This window comes from Podarcis filfolensis (genome assembly GCF_964270895.1).
Source record: "Podarcis filfolensis genome assembly, chromosome: 16".
NCBI classification, from domain to species: Eukaryota; Metazoa; Chordata; class Lepidosauria; order Squamata; family Lacertidae; genus Podarcis; species Podarcis filfolensis.
Genome location: NC_139620.1, coordinates 38,356,407 through 38,372,690, shown reverse-complemented (window position 1 = coordinate 38,372,690; position 16,284 = coordinate 38,356,407). Strand labels below are relative to the sequence as shown.

General features: G+C 46.3%; 1 protein-coding gene across 2 annotated transcripts in view; it reads left to right on the top strand.

Annotated features, from left to right (window-relative positions):
* Positions 1–1,958: 1,958 nt before the first annotated feature.
* Positions 1,959–16,284, top strand: part of HIP1R (huntingtin interacting protein 1 related) — a 65,400-nt gene continuing 51,074 nt past the window's right edge. Inside the window, exon 1 of one of the 2 annotated variants that reach the window (XM_083589857.1) lies at positions 1,959–2,319. In XM_083589857.1, the coding sequence (XP_083445983.1) occupies positions 2,227–2,319 (93 nt within the window). In that variant the 5' untranslated portion in view covers positions 1,959–2,226. Of the gene's footprint in view, positions 2,320–6,938; positions 7,131–16,284 lie in introns of those variants that run through there. The other variant, XM_083589858.1, reaches the window with a different exon arrangement.

The window sequence follows — 16,284 nt, the reverse complement described above, 5'->3', positions numbered from 1 at the left end:
ACTTTTGAAATAATAATGCAGGCTATTAATTGTGCCTCCTGGCCTCATGCCCTGAAGGTCTGATAGAGCCATGAAACCAAATAATATCTTATTAGTGCATGCACATTGCAAGCTTCTGAATATCACTAGGCTCTTCTTCAACTGGAATGGAAAATAACTTTAGGTCATTAACTACACTCAATTAAATTAAACTGACACCTGTAGGCATGAAACAGGTCTTCTAAAATTAATACATCCACAGAGTTTTATTAGTCTTGAACACAAGCAGATACTATCAAATGATTAAAGTTTCATCTTGTCCAGCATCTTGTTTCCCATGGTGGAAGTCCACAGATAAAGGCAACAGTCTTCGCTTGTTTGCCCCCAGTGCCAGATATTCAGAGATATATTACCCCTGAATATGGAGGTTTGGGTTTGTCATTCTAGCAAATAGCCACTGAGAGACCTATTTTATGCAGAGTTTGTAAGACATTGCATCCTTGTTTTGCTGTGTAACTTTCTTTATAGTTGTCCAGGTTACTTTAAAGGTAAAGGTACCCATGCCCGTACGGGCCAGTCTTGACAGACTCTAGGGTTGTGCACTCATCTTGAGGCCGGGAGCCAGCGCTGTCCGCAGACACTTCCGGGTCACGTGGCCAGCGTGACGAAACTGCTCTGGCGAACCGGCACCAGCGCAGCACACGGAAACGCCGTTTACCTTCCCGCTAGTAAGCAGTCCCTATTTATCTACTTGCACCCGGGGGTGCTTTTGAACTGCTAGGTTGGCAGGCGCTGGGACCGAGCGACGGGAGCGCACCCCGCTGCAGGGATTCGAACCACCGACCATGCGATCGGCAAGTCCTAGGCACTGAGGTTTTACCCACAGCGCCACCCGTGTCCCCCCCCCCCGGTTACTTTACTTTTTCTTAAATGAAAGCTAAGAGTCCAGGCCCCTTGAAGATGAATTAGAAATTGTTCCAAGTTCTACCCCAGACTGAACTTAATTTACCATTAGTTCACTTGGCAATTATGGGAACTAATTTCAGGTGTAGTTTGGAGATGTTTGAACTAGATTAAAGAACTTTTGTTCAGCCAAAACCTTCCAAGTCCTTCCCCCCATGGCCAGCATTCTGGGATTATGGGAGTTATAGTTCAGCATATAAAGCGTCATGGATTTTCCACCCCTGTCTGTAGGCAAAGACTCCATCAGATACAACCCTTATAAATTAAATATAAGAACCAGAACATCAGTACCTACAACATGAAATAAGATAAAATTCTACATACCCAATTTTCCTTGCTCAAGTAATGTTTCCAGTTTTTTGCGGGGGGGGGGGTACTGCAAGTCTAAACCACAGAGCCTAGGGCTTGCTGATCAGAAGGTCGGTGGTTCGAATCCCTGAGATGGGGTGAGCTCCCGTTGTTCGGTCCCTGCTCTTGCCCACCTAGCAGTTTGAAAGCACGTCAAAGTGCAAGTAGATAAATAGGTACTGCTCTGGCGGGAAGGTAAACCGCATTTCCATCTGTTTTTCTGGAAAAAAGGTGGGGGAACTCAGCACAAAGTTAGTTAGTTTATTGCAGGCCCAGTTGCAGTGCCGCCACCCCACCCTGGCCCTGGCAGTGGCTAAATGTAAAATGTAATAATGAACTCAAGCAGACAATGATTTGGATTAGAAATGGTCACAACTTTAATGATTATATACATATAAACTTTTAAAAACAGGGGCGGGTGGGTATCAAGCTCTACATGCCCTGCGTTCCTTGCAGGCCGGGCCAGATCCCGCCGCCCCACCTGGCCTCCAGGAAGAAACCTGCGCGCCAGGTTTGCCCGGCTTCCTTCGCAATGAGGCAGCTTCCGAGGAGGCTCCGGGGGGCGGGGCTCGGAAGCGAGGCGAGGGCGCGGATTGGCTGCCGCTCGGCCCGGGGGCGTGGCCCGCTTCGCCTGGTGAATGGCCGGCTGCTGCTCTCGGGCCAGAAGGAGCGCCTCGCGGAGGGAGGAGGGAAGAGGCGGAGCGGCGGCGGCGACAGCAGTTCTCCGTTGGGCCATCAGGGGGCGCCCTGGTGCGAGTGCGCCTTGGCATTCCCGATCCCGGGAATAATCCGGCGGAGTCTGGCAGGCCGAGCCGGAGTTGCTGCTGCTGCTGCTGCTCGTCTGGCGGGCGAAGCGAGCGGGCGAGGAAGGGAGCGGGGCCGCCGAGAGCAGCTGCTGCCAGCCCGGGCCCAGGAGGCTTCCTGCCGCCTGGCACCATGAACACCATCAAGAACGTGCCGGCGCGGGTGCTGAGCCGCCGAGGGGGGCACAGCCTGGAGGCGGAGAGGGAGCAGTTCGACAAGAACCAGGCAAGGGCTTTCCTGGGGCTGGGGCTTTTTTTGGGGGGGTGGCCGGGTGGGGGGCGTGTTTGTGCCCTGGGGGTGTAACTGCATGGCAGACCTGGAGGTTGCATCGAAAAGGGGGTGCAGAGTGTGTGTTCGTGAGAGAGAGAGACAGCGCGTGCATGTTCTTTTAGTGGGGGGCGAGAAGAGAGACACCCCCCGTCGCATGCACCTCTCCCTCTCTCCCCTCCCCCACTTGACCCTGGGCAGGATCCGTCCTGCTTCCTGCACGGCTGCCCCCCTCCCGCCGCCACCCAGTGAAATGAATCCTTTAGCTTGACACACACGACTTCTTCCTTAGCGGGGGGGGGGGGGGGAGTCTTGTCAATAGGAAACACCCCTCCTGCTTCTCAAATATTGAATACACCCGGTGGGGGGGGGGGAATGGAGAAGATCCGTGCACTGCGGGGGGTGTCTCTGTATAGGATTTGAGGTCGATTTGCTACGACTGTGCACAGGATTTGAAACATGCACAGAAGCTGGGAAGGGAGGGGGCAGGAGAAAGGCAGAGCGCGCGGGGGGGGGATCACCTTGATCAGAACTAGGTGAGAGAGAAGGAAGGGAGCAGGGAGGTAATCCCAAGAATAGCCGGAATCCCAGATTTCATTTAAAATTATTCTTACTAAGGTTGCAGTCCTCGTGGTAGGGAGAGGAAAGAGAAACAACTCTCCCACATCCTGGGAGGATGGCAAGAAAATTATTTTTTTCTTCTGAGGTGGCAAAAGGAAAATTGAGAGGCTATTCATTGAAACATACGGTTATAATTAATCATAATAATGTTGTAGCCCTCTTGGTCACAAGGAGGAGAAAGGAGAGCAATTTTCGCATGTCTTTGATGTTGCAAGGGGGGGAAATGCTTCTGAGGAGGCAAAATAAAAATTGAGGGGCATTCATTGTTGTTCTGCATGACTGTGAGTTTTTGAAACTTAAAAATTAAGAAATGCACACGTTTAAGAAATAGTGTGAGGAGGTATTTGTTGGAACAGCATTTTGGGTATACATAAGGCTGAATAAAGGGCGCTCTCTAAAGAATGTATTGGGGATTGAGTGATACTTGCAGACCGGAGTTTCAGAGAGGGAGCAAGAGACTGTCTATCATGACCCCCAAATGTAGGTTTGTGATTGTCATCCACCTCAGCCCACCTGCAGTCTCCATGCCCCTCAGCGGCCTGCTTTTTGAAACATAGAATAGTTCAGTAATCAAACCATGGAGTTGGAAGGAGCCCCAAGGGTCATCTAGTCCAACCCGTTGCGATGCAGGAGTCTTTTGCCCAATGTGGGGCTTGAACCCACAACCCGGAGATTAAGTCTCTCTTGTGGCAGAAAAGCATTGGTGTGTGTCTTCCTCTGCTGAGGATTGGGGTGTCCCCTTGCGCAGCAATGTGTTAATCGGTTCTGTGTTTGTCTTACCTGTGTGTCCAGGACATTCAACCCTGATGGTTTGAGGTGGGAGGCTAGATTTATAATTTCCAAGAATGACACTTTCCTTTTTTAAGGGGGAATGTTGAGTGGAACAAACACAAACCTGAGTTGTGATTTTGACTTTCCCTCCGTTTGTAGTACTTTGCCTCTGGCCTGGCCTGCTTTTTGGTGTGTCTGGGGATATTGCTCATAGCTTCAGCCTGTACATTTCTCTTTGGCATTCCTGGGCTATCATGTTTGAGGCCGGGGTGTAGCTTCTCAACTTTAGAGGAGGTTCTGGGGTTCCTACAAGCCACACCCTGTGAACTGGAATTCCTTTCCCCTGATTCTGACTGGGTATGTGACTAGTGTTTGTTTCAGTGGTGGTGAGGGGGGAAACAAGGCACTCTGCAGATGCTCAGAAATGCTGGTGTTTCTTCCGACAGCCTGACAATGAAAATAATGTCTGGGGCCTGAGTCCCTGTCTGTGTGAGATTCCCATGACTTCCTTCGTTGCCCGTATTGCCCTGTATCGCCTTTTTGATGTTCTATGCATGTGTAGATCAGGGATGTGCACAATCTCTCTTCTACCCTGTAACTGAATTTTGCATGTGTCTGTGGGCGTGTGTATGTTCTTACATATATACCACTGGGATAAACAATATGGATTTATATATGGTTTGGGTAACGAGAATTTGTCTATTGTTTCAGGGTTTGTAGGGCTGATTCTGTGTAGGTTATCCTGTGTACACTTTTTTGTATGTGGCTTTTCCTAGAGACAAACATCTGGTCCTGTTTCTATCATAGGCAGAAGTTGCTTAGTTTTTCTGAAAACAAACAAACAAATCAATAATGTTTTGTTAGTTACCTGTGCGGTCTTGAAGAGGAGCGTATTTATTGAGGCAGAAGTTTGCGCAGCCTGTGCAGGAACCTGATGAAATGACCCGTATTCCACAAAAGCTTCCAACATGCCATATCTTTTCCATATTACCACGCCACAATGAACCTGCTTACCCAATCTGGAGCCTTTTCTGCTGGCCTAGATCTTTCGCCATGCCCCAACTTTAAGGAAACAGGTGTGAAATACAGTACGGTGGAGTGGAGTGCCTCTGAGCATGTGCAGAGTCCCTTGCCTTCACCAAAGACAATCTTTCCCCAAACACATAGAATGAAGGAGGGCCCCTCTGAGGCAGATGGCACACATCTCAAAGCAACAGGCTCAAGGCACCAGGCAAGATGGCGACCCTTTTCTCTCTCCCCCTCTTGCACTCTCAGTTCCATATACAGAAATGGACCATTGCTTTTTCTTTCTTTTTTAAAGCGTTTATTAATTTTCCAATAAGAACATCCAATTAATATATCAAATCAAATCCAATAAAAATAAATAAAATAAAAAAGTCCAATTGTCTTCCAAATTGTAATAATTTTTTTTTTGACAAATGGGCCATTGCTTCAACCCTGGCAGCAGAACATACCTCTGGGACTGGCAGCAGTTTTGAGGGTGCAGAAAGCAAAGGCTGAGGGGCTGTTGAGCTCTGCCTCACCTTTTCTCACAGCAGAATCGAAACACTTTTATTTCCTCCTTAGAAACTGTTGGAAGCAACTCCCATCGTTCCTTGCTATATTGGCCCTGCTGGGCCTGGCAGGGGCTGATGGGGCTGGAATCCAACAAAGTCTGGAGGATTATAGGGTCTCCAGAGCCATTCTGAAGCTTTCTGTGATGCTCCAATGTCTCTTCTTAAACTTACAGCCACTGACTTTCGAGGAAGGTCATTTACGTCCATTTCCAGGCAGGGAAAACCAGTGCTTTTTGGGTGTGAAATGCGCTGTGTTTATTGCCTCAAGGTATCTTGGAAAATCCTCCCTTGGAAGGATAGGGAGGGTGCTTTGACAGCCCAGCAATTTTTCACTGCAGCGCACCTGTACGCCACAGGTACTCAGTGAACAGCCTGTGTTGACTCTGTGCCTGAACGTGTGTGTGTGTGTGTCAGAGATTCAGTGTGTGTTTCTGAGCCTTGAGGAGAAATAGTGAGAGTGTTTGTGGGCAAATGTCAGGAAGTGTGTGGGGGGGTGTCTTCTTTGAAACTCCCATCTTTAGTTGTCAAAAATGAACACTGGAAACACTTTTTCCTTCCTGGGTGTTTCTTTTCCATTTGTTGTGCAGTTTCTCTTTCCCTTTCTCACATATGTTATGGTCCCAGAAACCTCTCTTGCTTCCTAGTTCGTCTGGTCTTGATTCCAGTTTGGCATTCTCCAAGACTGGAGAGGTGAAGAGTTTGTCGAAGGTTCTGTCATTGGGGCCCAGTTAAGCGGTGTACTTATTGAACCCTATAGCCTTGCTTTGAACAGTTGGGTGGCACAGGTGTTTTGCATTTTTTAAAAAATCAATTTACATACACTTTTTTTTAATTAGCTGCTTTCTTTGTAACAAATTGGCTGCCCTCTTTTTAGGAGATGAGAACAATTTATATTTCATGCATAAACCTCTGGGCAAAAAATCAACTCTTACTCAGTTATTTATTGCTTTTACAGTCTACCTTTTCCTCAGTGAGTTCAAGGGAACCTAATTAGTTCTTTCTATGCCCTTAGGATCTTTGCAACAGCCCTGTGAGGTAGGATAGGTTGAGAGAGACGGGCCTAGTTTCCACAGAACACTAAGCCATGTTTAATGCTAACCATAGTTAATAAACATTTGTTAAACCTGGGACTCCTGGCAGTCAGTCACTTAAACCTCATTTTATTAACCCTTCCCCCATTAAAGCAGACACAAGCCAGGAAGATCCACTCTTCAGCTGTGGCTCGGCTGCTTTTGGGTGGTGACAGTGGTGGGAGGTTCAGGTTCGTACCTCTAAACTCTGGTTAATGTTAACTGAGGTTTGCAAACCAGCTGGGTTAGGTTCTCACTTAATGCTAAGCCACAGTTTGCAAAAACATAGTTTGGTGCTGTGTACAAACCTTTTTTTATATGTATATACCTTTTTACAAAACAGGCCAGTCATTGGCTTAAGGTTCCCAAGTTAGTTTCATGGCTGAGTGAGAAATTGAACCCTGTTACTCTGCATTGGGACTCAGGGGTGTGGGTGTGTGAGATATGGCTGATCTCTGTTGATGGGCCTGTCTGTGCAAATGATATGCAAATGATGCAAGTTATTAAAATAGGCAAATTGTCCACAGCCCTATAGCTTTCAGAGTGGTAGTTCTGGGTGTCAAGGAGGTTGTCCGTTGAAGCTGCATTATGGTTCTGGGTGGTGATGGAGTCCTGGTAATGATTTGCTGACCTGCTCTGATGTCAGAGAAGGACAAAAGAAGGAGGGCCATCAGACACCAGGATCCTAGGAAACAAAGAGCGGAAGATGAGCGTATACACAGGAACAAAGGTAAGAGGAGAAGATCAGAGCGAAGAAAATGAGGGGGTGATTTTGCTGACCTATGCTTACAGCTTTGGGCCTCTGGTGATAACAGTAGATATTTAAAGTTTAAAATGTGCTGCTTTCGTCTGCCACCTTTGAGCCCCATTTAGTCACTGAGTAAATTGCCATCATGTCACGAAATCTTTACAAACAAACATTTAAGGAGGATGATTTTGACAGGAAGATTAAAATCAGTGCAGCTGTTGCAAAGGAAGCAGAGCATTCATCTGGCAGGGTGAAAACCTTCCATGGGGTCTAGAGATGGAAGGGACAGGGTGCTCAAAGAGAAAACGAAGGAATATGGCGTGCCTGTAAGGCCAGGAGAAAGATGGACTTAAAAAAATATAGTATTGGTCAGCAACTGAAGCCACCTGTTCTAGATGTGGCCCACCACGTCACCCCTTTGTTGATACCTGAGAGGCGAAAGAGAGTTGCCAATATAGTGGCATCTGTGGCAACAGCCACCTGAGGGTGCCCCTTTGGAAATTGGGAGTTGAGGCCTTGGTCTTTCAGCCCAACTCCATTGTCGAAGTGGCTCTCTGAGAATGAGCACACATGGCAGTCAAGGCAGCTATCAAGACAGACAACTGGTCCGTCTTGCTAGCCCAGTACTGATGACCCCCCACGTCCAGGAGTTCTGCAAGATCTCAACCACAGATGCACCTTTCTCAGCCCTCTCACGAGCAAATCGGCTTGAGCTGGAGTGACCTAGAACTTTCCACGTTCAAAATGTGTTTTCTCTACTGAGTCCCTGTAGTTGCTGACCAGGGAGCAGCAGAGAGATGATGAAGAAGCTGAATGCTTATAGGCTGTAAGGAAGCTGGGGGAATTGGGGTGTGAGGGCATATGCAGGGTGCTTTGGGGCAATAACGGCCTGCGGGGGGCCACGAGGGTCAAATATTCTGTGCTTAATTGCTTCTTAAAACGAATCCATCCCTGCTGAGCAAATCTGGATTTATTCATCTGTTACAATTAGCATTTTAAAATACCCTTGTGAGTGTGGAAGATTTGGGTTTCTCTGGGAAGATCTTCTGCCTGTGGGGTTTATTAACTGAAGTCCAAGGTAGTTGCTAGATTTGAGTAATGGAAGCAGTGGGCAGAGGGGGATATGTGTTGCCGATTGGTAACTGTTTCCTTAAATACCTATTCACTTGGAAGTAGGAAAGGGGGGTTTGATTCACTTCTCATTTAAACGTGAACCTACCTTATATGCTGTTTTCAGAACAATACAGGAACTGAAATGCAGGCACCTTTCAAAATCTGCTCTTCTCTGAATTTTTCAGTGCTGTTCTGCACCCAAGGAATGTGTACCAAAATGCATATACAGTGGTATCTCAGGTTACAGACGCTTTAGGTTACAGACTCCGCTAACCCAGAAATAATACCTCTGGTTAAGAACTTTGCTTCAGGATGAGAACAGAAGTTGCATGGTGGCGGCACAATGGCAGCGGGAGGCCCCATTAGCTAAAGTGGTACCTCGGGTTAAGAACAGTTTCAGGTTAAGAATGGACCTCTAGAACGAATTAAGTTCTTAACCCGAGGTACCACTGTACTAGGACACAGTTTGCACCAACAAACATATATCACTGAAAACAACATACAAGTATGCATTATATTAGGAGAAAAGGCATACCAAAACTTGCAGGTTATGAAAATCCATCAGCAAATTTCTCCTGAGGATTTAAAAATATGTATGTTTGCAAACTGATGTGAAAATCTGGAGAACTGAACCTCAAGACAGGAAACATAAGAAACTTAGAGAAATCTAAAAGGAGAGATTTGCCCCACCCTGCGTGGATGTCTCCCTGCCCTTGTCTCCCTGCGAATAACTACCCTGCCTTGTCTGCCTGTCCCCCTCCGGTTTTGAAATGAGGAGAAGATTTAGGAGTCGTAATACAGTGGACAATCTCCTTCATCCCAACCCAGTTTATCTCCTACTACAAACATGCCTCCAGTGTTTGCGGAGAAGGGATTAGAAAGTTTTATGGCAGTGTGCTAAGAAGGGAGAAAAGAAGTGGAATCTCTCCCAGCAGAGAAAGCCCTCTGAAGGTTACAGAAACAGCAGCCCTGGCAGCAAAGAATGCTGAGATGGCGGTTTGTTTGCCACACGCCCGAAGCACAATTCGGGCAAACCCCTGCCCTCCCACTGACCTGACTGCTATTGCAGTTCATAACCCTGGCTGGAGATGAGGAAATCTCAGCTGTTTTTGTCCCAGCAACATATTAAAAGATGTTGTATGGATTTTATGGACGTAAGAGTAATCGGCAGTTTATAAGCTTCAGGCACAATCTGGCTGGAAGCTTTCCTGGAAAAGGTCTATTAAAATGAATGGTGGCTTCCTGATGGACTTTTATCCATAAGCCACACTGAGTCACTATCAAAGAAAAAGCTTGATTATACATAAATGTATAACAACAACAGCTCCCTGTGCACCAGCCAGTGCACAGGTATTTCAATCCTGCTTGATTTGGGTATGCAAGCAAGTTTCCTGCGTACTCAAACTGAGCAGAAAGCAGGATTGAACTCTCTGCTCATCGTCATCTTATGGGCAGAGAGGTCAGTCCTTCTCAGGACTATCCCCCCTACTCTCCTTGGGCCACCTTGGACAGGTGGACAGGATAGTCATTTGATGCCTTTATGACATCAGAAGAGTGATAGATTTGAACTCCTCTCTAGGGCATTAGGGGAGAATCTTTCCCAGCCATATTTAGAGATGCCAGAGGTTGCACCTGGGTCTTTTGTATGCAAAGCATGCACTCTGCTGCTGAGCTTGGCCTCCCCGGCAAAATGTACAATTTTAAAATGCAGTGGAGCTTTTGAGGTGGAGCAGGATATAAATTAAGCAAATTATGTAAAACAGAGCATGCAAGGGATAGCACTGGGAATCCCAGGAGCAGATTTGTCCCTATGAGTGTTGCAGCTCCTGCCTGCTTCCCCTCATTACAGGGGCAAAAGAAGTGTGGAGAAAACTGATTACTGAACTGGCAGGCTGCTTTGGCTAGTAGGGTTGACATGTAAGATCCCTTACCTGTGAGCTCATCCTCCATGGCTAGCAAAATATCTACCATGGAACAGGGACAGGTTGCCAGTCTCTTACCTTCTGAGAGAGGAGAACCTGGTGGCAACATCAGAGGTGGAGCACAAGTTACAGGCAAATTTGAGGGGACGAGGTCTGACCACCACCAGTGTATCTTGTGAACAAAAGGGGTTCATTGGGTCCCTGGCAAATACTCATTTCCAAGTCCATGACTGAATCATTCCATTTTCACCCTTGTAAAAGTTTAGATTTTTAAAATGTTGTAAATAGAAACCATTTTGTCTGCTCCAAAAGAAAAAGGAAATCTTTCCAAAATAGGTAAGTTGGCATATGGCACAAAGTCAAATTAAATAGTCCTAGTTTAAATTCTTAAGAACAGCCCCGCAAGTCTTTGCACAGAAACATGTTTAATCCATTGTTTTGGTATGCGGCCCGTTTTATTTTCATTCCATTTATATCCTACCTTTTTTCCAAGCTCAAGGTGGTGTACATTTCATCCTCCTCTCCCAACAACCCTGTGAGGTAGGTTAGGCTGAGAGGCAGTGTCTGGCACAATATTACCTAGTTTGTGTCACGTCTTGAACAGGGATTTGAATCCTGGTCTGCCCGGTCCTAATCTGACATTCTGTGATACACTGCCACTTCAGCATACAGCACACAAGTGAGTAGAGAGGGACAGCTCTCACTTCCTATTCCCATTTGAAAGCTGCCATTTTGATGACAGGAGTGTATTCTAGACAGGTGGAGAAACTCTCTCCTTGTATCTTTATGATGCCAAATTCAGAGGTGAGCTGCAGCCAGCACAGGAAATGGTGGCCAAGCACATACTGAAACTGCATTTCCTCTTGTTGGCCACCGAAAACCTTTCAATAATTACTGTAACTGCTGTGGGTGCACCCATTTTGGGGGAACCTGTTGGGTCTGTAATAATACTACTAATAATAATCTGTAATACTAATACTACGCTGCCCTGGGTTTTCCCAGCCACTCTGGGTGGCTTCCATCACATATAAAAACATAATAAAACATCAAACATTAAAAAACTTCCTGATAAAGGGTTGCCTTCAGATAACTTCTAAAAGTTGTATAGTTATTTATCTCCTCAACATCTGGTGCGAGGGCGTTCCACAGGGAGGGCACCACTACCAAGAAGGTCCTCTGGCTGGTTCCATAGCTTTCAACTCAAACCAAAACTGGCCCAAGCAATTATTTCTGTCACACCAGCAGCATTATTTGGGAAGCCTAAGCTAAAAACAAACCTGTTTGCTCCCTTATTCATCTCTGTTGTTGGTTCTCCCCACTGTGACCATGAGGCCTATAGCCTTTCATTGATGCATACTGAAATCTGTGATTCTCGTGGTTTTAACGTTAGCTGGTTTAGTGTTGGAATGGCAAAGCTGCAGAAAAGTTATAATAATAATTTTTAAAACTATGAATTCAGCCTAGATTGGGTAGCTGCTGTGTGCCAGAGTTACCCTGGAGACTCTGCCTGTCACAGCAGACGGTATTGGGCCCCAATGGACTCATGGTCTGACTCAGTTTGAGGCAGTTTCCGGTGCTTGTAACTAGTACAACCTGCTGAAGACTAGAACTCGCAGCTGCTGAAGAATGTAACTCAGCACGTGAATTAACCTCTGTACTCTTTGCAAGCTTCTTAGTCCACAAACGTTGTGCAATGTTTCATTATTTGGAAATGGTATCTATGAGCTAAGCATTGCTCATTGGTTCTCCTTCACCCCTGTGCCTGTCGCTTAGTGTGCACACACACAACTAGGTTTTCCATAATTGCAGGTCTAGTCAGTCTTAATTGTACCTGTTTTAACGGCAGGAAGACTGGGTGTTGTGGGGGGCGGGGAGACACAAATTGACTTTTTAAACCAGAAGTGGGGATCCAGATGTCCCTGACCATTGGCCAAGCTGGCTAAAGGGGCTCGTGGGAGCTGCTGTTGCTAATTTATTTACCACATTTTCTCCAAGTTTATACTCGGAGCAGTTTACAATGAAATAACAGACCAAAACAATGCCACAATAACCACAATACACACAATTAAAATTATAATACAATTTACAACACCAAATGAACAGTTCAGTAATGACCAATTATTGTTGATTCAGTTAAAATGCATCCAGAAAATGAAACCTTAAAGACATCAACAGGCCAGTTAATACACCCCCCAGTAGCCATAAAGCTGATGAAAGTGGGGACTACAACAGCCAGATTTCTCTTCAACAGATATATTCATGAAAGGGAGCACCAAGGATGGCCTTGCCAATTCTTGTGGGTAGCCTTCCAAGACTGTTGAGCCAAGTTATAGTTTTAACAAGAGCTGGAGTGCCTCACGTTCCCCCTCCTGCGTTTGGGGCTGCAGCTCAGCTGCTGAGGACAGGTGTTGCACGCAAAAGGTCCCCTGTTCCGTCCCTGCTGCCTCCAGCTAAAAGGATCTCCAGTTCTGAGAAAGTTTCCCTCTTGGGGAAACTTGCATGAGAATTGGACAGCAGGCAACTAGATGGACAAGTGTCCAGAACTAGCATTAGGCAACTTCCTTCGCTTGTAGATGCTCAGGCTGACTGAAAGCTGTGATGAGGCCTGGTCTGGCTTTGGGCACATCCACACCATACATTTAAAGCACACCCCAGACACATTTAAAGGATATGACTTCTGCCAAAGAATCATGGGAACTATAGTTTCCCACCTCATAGATACAGTTCCCAGCACCCTTAGCAACTGATAGATCCCAGGATTATAGAATCATGGAATTGTAGAGTTGGAAGGGACCCTGAGGATCATCTAGTCCAACCCCCTGCAATGCAGGAATATACAGCTGTCCGAGACGGGGATCGAACCTGCAACCTTGGCATTATTGGCACTGTGCTCTAACCAACTGAGCTGTCCAGGCTTTAAAGGTATGGTGTGGATCTGCTTGGAAAAGTTTGAATGGCACTGCGGGAAATTTTTAAAAACAGCAAACCAAAACAGACTTATTTACACCCTCATTCTTTCTGTTGAACTTTGAGTTGGTGATCAGAAAGGAAATGAGGTCACGTTGAAGGAAGTATCCTTTTCTTTTATTTGCAATCAGGAAGGCTAAATGCGTTTGCCACCTGCGAACCAGAAATACCAGTTTAGTTTTGAAAACAAAGCAATTACATCCTTGCTTCGTGACTGCATCACCGCTGTGGTTCTGAGCTGTTTCTGAGTCACTTCCTTTCCCTGGGTTGGCTTGGGAGAGCAGGGAGGGCGGACACATTGGCATCTCGGAAGCTGTTGCCGGCTGGCAAGGAGAGTGGGGCTGGCACAAGATGCTTGGACCTGGGTAACACATTGCTAAAGAACCGGCCAAGCGTCTGGATTGTGTTCATGGAGGAATAAGTATCTATTAGCTTTGATACTGATGCAAAGCTTAAGAAGGGACAACTCGTTATCTAAATGAGGAGGCTAATGCCCAGATCCTATTTACCATATTTACTTGAATCTAATGCTCACTTTTTTTGGCTAAATTACATTGTGAAAATTTAAGGTGCACATTAGATTTGATGTCATATTTACATTCACTAGCAAATACTTTTTTTGGTTTCACATTTATATCCCACCTCTCCTCCAAGGAGCTATATACAGTGGACGCTCGGGTTGTGAACGTGATCTGTGCGGGAAGCACGTTCCCAACCTGCAGCGCCGCATGTGTGCATGTGCGGGTCGCGATTTGGCACTTCTGCGCAAGCGTTGAAACCTGGAAGTAACCAGTTCTGGTATTTCCGGGTTCGGCACAGTGTGCAACCCGAAATCGCGCAACCTGAAGCGTCTGTAACCCGAGGTATGACGCTTCCCCTCAGCATTGTATTATCACAACAACACTGAAAGGTAAGTTAGGTGTACACACACACAGACACACACACACACACACACACACACACACAGACAGACAGACAGACAGAGTCACCCTGTGAGCTTCATGGCTTGTCTAAGTAGCAATTTGAACCCTGGCCTCCCGGGTCCTAATCCAACACTCCTCCACTGCACCATGTTGGCTCACTTCATTTGGATTTTATTTGAGTTTAGTTGGATATAAGTGCCCCTTTTGTGTGTTCTGCTCGCCTTGCATGCAATGCTTTGCCTAGTATGCCTTCAGCTGGGACTTTCAAAGTGAGCTTTGGGGTGTCCTGTGGTGCTGTAACGAGCAATTCGTCTACACAGGGAAGCGTTGCCTGCTCTGTTTGTCTTTGGAGGCTGTATGCCAGGGAAGGCCAGTTGCCAAGGAGCCACAGCAGGAGAGGGCTTTTGTGCCCCGCTTGTGGGCTTCCAGACAGCATCCGGTCGGAAAACAGGGATGGAGCTAGCTGAACTTACACGAGGAGAGCCTGCTGGATCAGGCCAGTGGCCAGTCCAGCATTGTGCTTATTGTCCCTGCCACATCCTGTTCTCACAGTGGCCAACCAGATGCCTGTAGGAAACCCGCAAGCAGGATTCAAGCGTAAGAGCACTTGCCCCTCCTGGGATTTCAAGCAACTGGTTTTCAGAATCAGTTCAGCCTCCAACTGCGGAAGGCAGAGCGTAGCCACCTTGGCTGTTAGCCACCAATAGCCCTGAATTCGCCCAATCTTCTTTTATGATATATGTTTTTATTGTTTTTTGAAAATACAGCTGTAAAAAGATGCACTGATCAATAAAAGGAGAATAGAAAACCATAGTTGTAACTGTGTCCATTATTCTTTTAAAGCCATCTAGATACGGCCTATACAGCCTAGGTCCCTCGTACCTACGGGACCGCCTCTCCCACAGAGGAACTTACGGTCTTCAAATAAAAACATCCTGAAGGTCCTGGGCCACAGAGAGGTTAGGCTGGCCTCAACTAGAGCCAGGGCTTTTTCGGCTGCGGCTCCAACCTGGTGGAACGCTCTGTCACAAGAGACTAGGGCCCTGCAGGACTTGACATCTTTCCGCAGGGCCTGCAAGACAGAGCTGTTCCACCAGGCCTTTGGTCAGGGCACAGCCTGACTCCCTCCTTTGGCAATCTTTACAGAACTTTAGCTTATGGTTGCCATCAATTTGATTTTAATTAATTTTTATAATGCTTTTAGAATGTTGCACTATTTTATTGTTGTTAGCCACCCTGAGCCCACCTTCGGCTGAGGAGAGCGGGATATAAATAAAATTTATTATTATTATTATTATTATTATTATTATTATTATTATTATTATTGGTGGCCACCGCTACCTCTGCGTGAAGAAGTGCTTCATTGTGATCTGACCCACCAGGGCTCTTTGTATATCTTTCCCTATTCCTTCCGCTCCTCCCTCGCTGAGAGACCTAGCATTCAGAGCCAGTTTGGAAATAGCTGTGGTACTTTAAGGCTGCTATAATCCTCAGTCTTCATATTTGAGGTTGCTCCTTTTCAGATGTTGTGCAGATGAACAACCCCTCCCTCCTACTATCCAGAGGTGCATGCCTCCAATTTTCATCCCATCTTCCAATAGTATTTCAAAGGCTGGAAAGGCCTGGTTGTGTTAGGTAGCAGGGACAATAAGCACAATGCTACTCTGCCTGGCATGCTGCCCTTGCTGAGCCTCTGATCTAGATGTCATGGAAACCTGCTCGTTAAAGATACTGAGCAGCAAACAAAGTGTAACTTTAAAGCGATCAGTGTATTTGCATACTCCGTGCACAATTTGTGCCCACAATTTGTGTCGCAGTTGAACCACCTTAGTTACGCTCCTGGCACGCTTATTCAATGGAATTTAAAACAAAAACTGAGGCCTTTTCAGTATCACACCATATTGTAAAAGGGGTCTGGCAACTTTGTTTTCCTCTTAGAGGCCACACTCCCGGGTGTGTGTTTATGTGTCATGCTCCTGCTGATGGACAGAGAGAGAGGCTAAAAATGTACTGGATTTTCAGTTTTCTCTATGACTACCTCATATTAGTAGGTGTCTTTGGGGTGAGGTGGTCTTGATACTTTTACATTTACTTTGTGGGAGCCTATCCTGGTCTAGCTGTTGAAGCAGGACATGTTTGTTAACAGATCTTAAGTTTTCTTTTTAAAAAAAAAAAAAGCAAAACACTGATGTACCGTATTTTTCGCCCCAT